At 44.9% G+C, this 8,467-nt stretch overlaps 1 protein-coding gene across 1 annotated transcript in view; it reads right to left on the bottom strand.

The window, feature by feature from the left end:
* Positions 1-835: 835 nt before the first annotated feature.
* Positions 836-8,467, bottom strand: part of T265_11658 (hypothetical protein) — a gene marked incomplete at both ends in the record, with an annotated part of 116,410 nt that continues 108,778 nt past the window's right edge. Inside the window, 4 exons of the mRNA XM_009178369.1 lie at positions 836-1,821; positions 2,374-3,414; positions 5,332-6,117; positions 8,200-8,358. Coding sequence (XP_009176633.1) covers positions 1,580-1,821; positions 2,374-3,414; positions 5,332-6,117; positions 8,200-8,358 — 2,228 coding nt within the window. The remainder of the gene's footprint in view (positions 1,822-2,373; positions 3,415-5,331; positions 6,118-8,199; positions 8,359-8,467) is intronic.

The raw sequence follows: 8,467 nt of genomic DNA, 5'->3' as shown, positions 1-8,467 counted from the left end.
AACAATTGCCAGTTATCCAAATTGAGTTTCGTCGCTTTTCAAAGGCAGTTTTACTTCTACGTACGACTGATGTTTGATGCTTCCCGTTCATAATCCATGCTTAAGTGACAGTTTCGCCCGTGCTCATGCGTCCAAGCTATTGCCTTCAATGTATAGCTCCCTTCCCAATCTCCCCCGCTTACAAGTCCACTGGCAGTGCCGTATTCATGCACCAATTTATCAGCCCCCGCCTCCAATGCGCAGCTATCTACCCCACTTCCCCAAATCATCGGTGAACGAAACTGTGGCAGCTACAACCACTGTACAACAAGTACGCGGTTCTTACAGCTGACAATGATGACATTGCTTACCAGTTTGTTGTTTGATTATAAACGACCAAAGTAAAAACGAAATTTGTCGAAGTAGACGATCTTGAGTTTTGGACCGTTGCACCAAGTAATGGTAACAATTATTGATCAGCTTTAACATCCTTTAGTGCACAGCTGCTACGCATCCGAAAGTAAGCACGAGGACAGATATTTCCATGTTGCCCAAGACCAGACGCAAGCACTTGAGATACCGGATTCAGGTTCGAACCACGGACCTTCCGGTCATTAATTGTACACGCTAAACACTGCGCAATGTCGAGCTCAAAAACCGAATTCTTTTCGACAAAGGTTACCCAGCCAGCGAATCTGGTGACCGGAAAGTGAGAAGTAAGGTCATACTTGTCATCCATTTGTGTTCTTCATTCACTATTTGATAGGAAGAGGCTCGGACACCAGTCGTTTTGTACAACAGATAGCTGACAATCTTTGATCCGTAGTAGAAGAGACTAACATGTCCTTCGGTATACCGTCAAAACTAACTCGTTTCACTCGAACCGTTTCTGTGAAATGCTTGTCTGTCTGCTCACATGTACGCATGTGTGTTGTCTAAGAGTAGAAAGCATGGGATCTGATCAGCAGGCATTGGAAAAAAACGGAACAAGGGGTGGAGGGTATAATGCCAACAAGGACAGGCAGATACCAAACTGCACTTTCGGGTGATGTTGCTATACAGTAGAAAGAGACGCGTACCTAACACAGCAGGAGTAATGTAGTCATCGAACCACTTGGAAGAACCCCACTCTGGCTAAGGCAAGTTATGGCATATCTGGACCTGAATACTCGCTTAGTTTAAAAAAAAATCGAGGACAAAAAGACATGCGCAAACAGAAGAATACCGAACACATTCTATGTGTGTGTGCGCTAGCTGCATGTATGCTTGAGGTTTTTGACTGCGAAAAGATGGAGAGGCACTGGTGAGGATTGTGGCATGAATCTGTGCGTACCCAAAATGTATCTCACTAAGCTGAGAGGGGAGGGGGCGGAGGGCGTTGTTTTTTGTGTAAAGGAGAGGACGGAAATACTAACTCTAAGACGCACAGACGCCCACACACATGAATGTAGTTCTAGGGCGGAGAGTAGGCAGGCACTTCGAAAAATAACACGGTATACGATTGAAGGGAGGGGTAAAAAGGTGTTTGAACTAATAATGCTATTTTTCGTTTCTTGTCTGTTTGTTTTGTACAACAGATAATTCGAAAACAAGGAGGGTTTCATGCCTCATATTCGTATACAAAAGCGTCCTTCGTTGGTTGTGTGGAGTCAGTGCACGCTTTTTTGAACCAGGTTCGGACAGTGAACACCGTTTCACTTTCTCGTAAGGGACTTTGGTTGGGAGACATAGAGTTCTGCTCGATTGCAAATAGTTTTGGTGAGGATCTTGTATTCAGTGGATCTAGATTAAGGTGGGGTTGTGATTGGGTATCCGATTCACTACTGTATTCGTTTTGAGAAGCTGCAGAAGAGAAAAATGGGAAACTGCGTCAGGGGCTGAGAGTCACTCAAACAATATCTAAGTAAATTCGAAGCCAACATTTTGGTGATTATCGAACTCGGTCTGACAGTCAACCGTTCAACTACTTTACATCACAATGGACGAAACTCTGAAGGTCAATTTGATAATTTCAAAATTTAACAAAATTCTGCTCATTTTCAAACGTCTCAGAACGGATGAACCGTGAGGTTCTGGCTTGAGTGTAGCAGCTGGAATCCCCTTACTTCGCGGTTTGTGGTTGAAAAACTGATCTGACTCATCCTAATTAAAACATCAAACAGTTGGCAGCACATTAGACACATCTGGTTTCCCGTGGTTGGATTCTATAGTGACGCTTTGATCTTGTAAAGTCTGTATCACACATTTTAAGACTCGTTATATGGATTGAACTTAACTAACTAGTCAGGCAAAAGAGTTATCCAGATCTCTTTATTCGGGTTCCCTATGTGCTAAGGTCAAGAACTCACTAGACATTTGTGGAAAGTGTTACGTTTTGATATAAACTGCACTCACCTCTAGAATACCTATATGGATCTTCACTTTCCGAGTGACCGTTGGAATTGCTCAACGAACTGGTGCGAACTGTCGAACCCGGTGAGAACGGACCACCGCCACTGCTGCTGCTAATCTGATCGCCACCGACCAAGTCAACCGGACTGTTGGAATCTGCGTTGGTGTTGCAGTTTGGTTCTATATACAATCGGGGAACCAAACGCTTTGGACTCTCAGCTGAACCCATAGCCGAGGCCTTAACGGTCAAAATACCAATGTCCATCTTCAGTCCTGTGCTCGAATAGGTTCGAAGTGGGTTTTCCTGAATTTCTGGCATCGCTGACCCGCTGAGTACCGAGCCATAATCATCCATGATTGCCGTACCCGCTGAAAGCTCCTCGTCGCTCTCAGTGACATAGTCAGTAGGCACCCATTGCTGTTCCTCATTTGATTGGTCGGTCATGCGAGGTTTTTTTGCTGAGGGTGGTTTGCAGTCCAGAACACTCAGCATGAAGCCCTGTGGTTTAGGCTCCATCGACTTGACCTCAGCGTTGCGTTGGTACTGACTGGCAATCGCTCCATTCACGTCCGGCATGCTCACGTACGGTATCTTTGGGCGCCATGATCCGGGTTCCGCATATGATGTAAGTGCACCTACTGCATGCGGTTTTACATCCCGGGTGGTCTTTCGTTCTTGTGTCGGTGATTTATTCCTAGGTACCAAAGTACTTTCAAATGGAGATTCTGCATAATCGAACGAATGTGTGACTTCCCACTTGCCGTTGCATATCGGATCGACTCCGGCCAAACGTAACCCACCACCCCATGACTGAGTGCGATTAATAAGGCGGCAATTGGCAATGTGTTTCTCCCGGAGTTGAGGAGCTGTCGCCCTGTTTGACTGCCGCTGATTGTCGTACAAAGCCCGAACTGTAGTTTTTGGCTGTTGTTCGACCGGCGAACGCTTGCTTTGTACGTCGACGCGGCCAGTGTCAAGCAGTTCCACATTTGTCATGGGTCGGGCTGAGGTTCCGCTAAACCAGAGAGGACCGGAAGAAGAACCTGTGGATGAACAAGGAACTCATTAGCATCATCCTGCTGTTGAGGTCATCATCGGCTTTGAAGTTTTCAACACAATGCTTCACAATGACCTTGAACCCTTTAAGGTAATCTCATTTATGACCACTATCCTGAAATTTCTCTTTCTGTAAGAACACTCACGGGAACGATCAAAGCTCGTGGGAATGTTCCTCTTTGAAGGAGATATGGTCTTCTTAACCACAAGTCAGTTTAAACCACTCATTGAAATACAATTATGGTTGTTTGATTGATTACCATAGAATTTTTGAGCTCTGTCAATTACATTTTAATGTCTCACAACTTTCGAAAAGTGAGTAGAGTACGGGTCTTCGCTCCCATTAAAGGCCACTCAGGATCAAATGTGATTCAGTGGGTCTTCAATTCATCCAAAATCCAATTTAGCGTCCTTCTACGCATTGGTGTTCGATTCATCAGACCTCCAACTCATCGCAAGATTCTTCTCTCCTGTAATGGATTGTGAGATGACTGGAACAGGAAAGTGGATCATAGTCTTACGGACCATGCGTTATGGGCATCATTCACTTATGACTAACAAGGGGGGTAATGATTACTTGAAACTAGTGACCTTTAGCAGATATTAGTGGAGGTGCTTTGAGTCTAACTCAACGCTCAACCTTTTCGCTTGTCATGGAGGTGTCAGTGCACTTTGACAGAAGAGCAACTCGTCAAAACGAGCAATTTAAGGTACATGCGAGTACACCCGTTCATTGCGTGACTGGCAGATAATCGTGCATTCTTTTGAATCTTGAAGCTTGATAGTCAATGACTAAGAGTGAAATGACGTTTGCAATTTTCAATGGAGATTTCGTCCTGTTAGTGAAGCTAGTCTATACTGAAAAGCCGAGGAGCATTGTGCAGCAGTGCGCATCCCACGAAGCTCCAGGAAGGAGTTCCGAACCCGCGATTTCCCTTCGGCTAGTGATTGAACACCTAACCATCTATAGAGGAAAATGTCGGTAGCTCAGGTAGCGTGGTTGTGGCACAACCACTAATCCACCGCTACGCACTACTACGCTCCGCAATAACGCACCGATGATGTCACCTCGATTGGGGATGAAACGTTTGCAATCAAATTGCCCAGCTCAGCGAACAAACCAATGACCACTTAACCATTTGGCTTCGAACGGCTGCTCAGCAGTGTGATTAACGCTCATTTTGACAGGGCACGATGCCGGCGCATTTACCTTCCGTACGAGGGTTTCTCCTCAAAAATGATCCCATATAAAGCCGAACGGAAGACGCCTACTGTAGTTTCTTCTGAATGGAGGTGTGTAGTTTGGAGGAATAAACTTCACACTGAAGCTAGGTTAATGGACCACCAGTAAAAATGCAGCCTAGAGTAAGATGGGTCGGACAAATCACAATACGGAAAGATGGGCGTTGGACTTATGAGCGCGTGATCCATAAAATGGCTGTGTTGTCGGGTGGGGGTGTTAGCCCTCGCTTTTGTCCGGAAAAGCACCCCTGCTTTTCATTGTTACATTTTTACATGTGTAGTGTATTGCATTCGACTGAATTCTACTGTTGTGTAGCGCATGTGGATATATACGTGCAAATAGCCTATCCTAACGATCAGGACGCCCCAAAGTTTTGAGCCTGCAAAGGTGCTAGAACTGACCATCGTTGCACGGATCGGGGTGAATGATGACCAGCTTTAGCTAACCATCTGCTCTACTGAGTGGGTGCACCACCGGAACATTCTTCGTATACACTGAGCTCTAACTATTTAGTTGCTCCCAATTGGGCCACCAGTCTTGGGGTGGACCACTGTACTGCCAATAGCGGTTCATCATTAATAAAAAGCAGTTAAAAATATACCTGTAGGAATCTCTCTCACTCTACTAAATGCTTATTTGTGTAAATGGTGAGAACACTTACCAGCGGTCAACTTATGCACCGACTCGACTCGCCTCGAATGTCTTGGAGTTCCCAACCCAGTTTCCTCCACTCGTCGACTGGACAAACCTTGAGCAATAGCAGGCACTTGAGGACGGGCCATTGATGGGATTCGTTGCAGTGGGTCTTCGGTGGAAGTTACGTGATGTTCCAAACTGACTGTTGGGGTAACGGACACGACAGTATGCGTTTGGCTTGATCCACCCGCCCCTCGATGTCTTCCCCGAAAGGGACTATGGACAGCTTGATTGGTTGGTTGCGTGATGGCTGTTTCAGTTTCAGATTTCGGATGAATACCCCGGTCTTTCCTGGTGACCCAATGTATCCCATCTTTGAGGACGAGATTAGTCGGTGTCGTATAATTCCACTTTCCGATAAGATCACTGGTCGCTGTCTTTCCACCACCGCTATTTGTCGGAACCGATTTCCTCTGCCACAAGAGTGGAGCATTTACGCTATCCGTACTGTTCCAGCTGGTATTCACCTGGTTACTCAATTTTTGGTCGTCTAAACCTAGTGAAAACTCGCACAAGCGATCTCGACCTTGAATAGAATTTGATTTCAGTAAATGGTTTGACTTTTGCACAGCTCGGACACCTCTTCCTAACGTCGGGCCAATGTTACTGTCCTCGAGCAAAACTCCGGCTGACATGACGTGATTGAGCCTGGGTGTTGGTCGAAGAGACGTACTCGCTGGTTGAACCGAGTTTTCCTTCAATTTGATCGGATGTCGCATTTGTTCTTTTTTCCGACGCCGCAATGTCATTGCTTGCAAAAAATAACGTACAATCTCAATGACTCGACCATCAAAGTACAGTTACAATATATTTCGAGGGAACCTAAATACTCACTCTGAAGTCGTAATGTTTCCCCATCACCACCAATACAACCAGAAGATTATCATGGGAACTCTGTGGCAAGTCTTAGAATATATTTTGCAACCTTCTCGTAATTCCCCTACACTTTAAGACCTGTGATTAAGATCCACTCGCCCTAGGAAAGTCACTACAGTCACTTTGTGCCAAAACTCACCTTTGTAGCCTACCAAAATTTATGAAAAATGACTACGGATGCAGCGATTTTTTCACAGAACATTTTCGGACCAATTAAATGAAAATTTGTAAACCTAAACTACCCGAACTGTCACACGATGAGTTCAAAGGTGCTAATTGCGTTCAAGTAAGTTAGGAGCTGTGTCCGGAGGCCTGCCACCCCTAATAGCCCAAGAGCACGTCAACTGGACGGATGCGTCACGTGCGGGCTACGGACCAAACGAAAGCATGCCCTGATTGGTCAGAATGCTAGCCAATGTGAATCGAGCACCTTTAGCTCGACGCTTCTCGGCTCCTCGCGGTGATTCCAACAGGACCTTGTAGAAAATTCTGTGATGACCCTATAAATACAGGTCGTAATAATTTTCGTTTGTTGCCATAAAGGGCTGTCTGAAGTTACCGTGCCTTTTGATATACCATGGTGGGCGAGGCAGGAAGCCAGGGACCGACACAGTATGACCGTTCATCAAGCCACAGCAACCCGTCATTTGGTGAGTATGAATGAATGAGTCATCTAAAAGTGTCTAACCGCCCAAGCAGCTGAATTGTCCAGACTTGTAATGTCCAGTGAAGTATCATTTTCAAACTACTGTACTCTCGAGGAAGTCCCTCAAGTTTAAATTCCTACATGGAAGAGACTATTCCGAAGGCCTGAAGTTTTCTCTTTCGAATTCTTAACCCAGGAAACAAATGTTTCTAAATGAAATTGCCAACACTTTCTGGTTGATTAGGCTGACGATATACTCGCCCTAAGAAGAGACGGCACGACGAAATTCGCTGTGCAATTCACAGAGACTTTTTGACAAAACATCTAAATATTGGCAGCTCGGGTGCATTAACTGGTTATACATCGAGTGGGTGGTGATCGATTCGCTGAGTTAGGTGAACGGATCAACAGCCAGCTGGCCCACAACCAGTGCAGAATTATCAATAGACTATCGCTTTAAGGGGTTCATATCATAGGAACGGCTGACACACCAACCCTCCATAATAATGAACTCGTTCCAGTAAAATTTGGCCTAGCCGACCATCTGGGCCCAAAAAGACACTGCACCATTCGTTGGAGTCGGCTAACGTTGAAATATCGACTGCAGATAGTACATCTGAAGGATGGGATGAGGCAACTCGAGATACGTCATCCGTTTCCAGATTATATTAATCATTTTGATTGTCATACAAGTGTACACCTTCGCACCACCTTACTCTTAGTTATTCGAGAAATACACGCTTAACTGCATATCAGTTTGGTTTTTAAAAGAAAGACTCAATCAGATTCCATTTAGACCACTCGTTTACAATATTCTTCAACGAAATATGCTGCGCAAAGGCTGTTTTTATGTTTTGGATTCCGCGATATTCGAGACATCACACTTCATTTTATTGACGGAACACTACTTAAAAGGTCGTCGAAAACCCTTCGACAACATCATTATGAGTGGTATCCCGTCAAGAACCGACTAGATGAAAAACTAACTTTTTATGACTTGAATGGGGCAGGCTGACAAATACTGAACAAGTTTAACTTGTCGCAGATATTAACGGATATGTAGGAGTATCAAACGTCAGACTGAATGGAAAATTCCATCTTACTCCCACGAAAACTTCGGACAAACAACTGGACAGAGATGAAGGCTCGTTAACATAATGTGGAATGCACACAATACGATTATATTATATCATTTTCTCCTTAGGAAACACCGCCACTAAGGGAACACTGGGAATCTACCGAATCTGTTGCTTCGAAGGGCAGGGGATGCAGTAATTTACCGTAAACGATGGCTGGAAAATTAAAACCTACCGATGCACGTGACCGTGATCAATGTCAAAAGGAGTCCGAGGCTACCAAGAATAGAAAGATGAAGTGTCTGAGCTGCCAACTGCTCCGCGTCTGCTTCACGCTTCTCTTGTTCTTTTCGCAACTCCGTCAGGCTTTTGTGCGCTTCGTTATTATTGTTACCTATGGTGGATTATATAGCAAGAAGATGCAGAAGAACAGCGATTTTAGTGTAGTGGTCCACGGTTTTTGTAGAATACCAAAACATGTGGAAACATTCAAATATACAGTG

The sequence above is a fragment of the Opisthorchis viverrini genome (assembly GCF_000715545.1).
Source record: "Opisthorchis viverrini unplaced genomic scaffold opera_v5_539, whole genome shotgun sequence".
Classification (NCBI taxonomy): domain Eukaryota; kingdom Metazoa; phylum Platyhelminthes; class Trematoda; order Opisthorchiida; family Opisthorchiidae; genus Opisthorchis; species Opisthorchis viverrini.
This window is presented reverse-complemented; position numbering and strand designations above follow the sequence as displayed.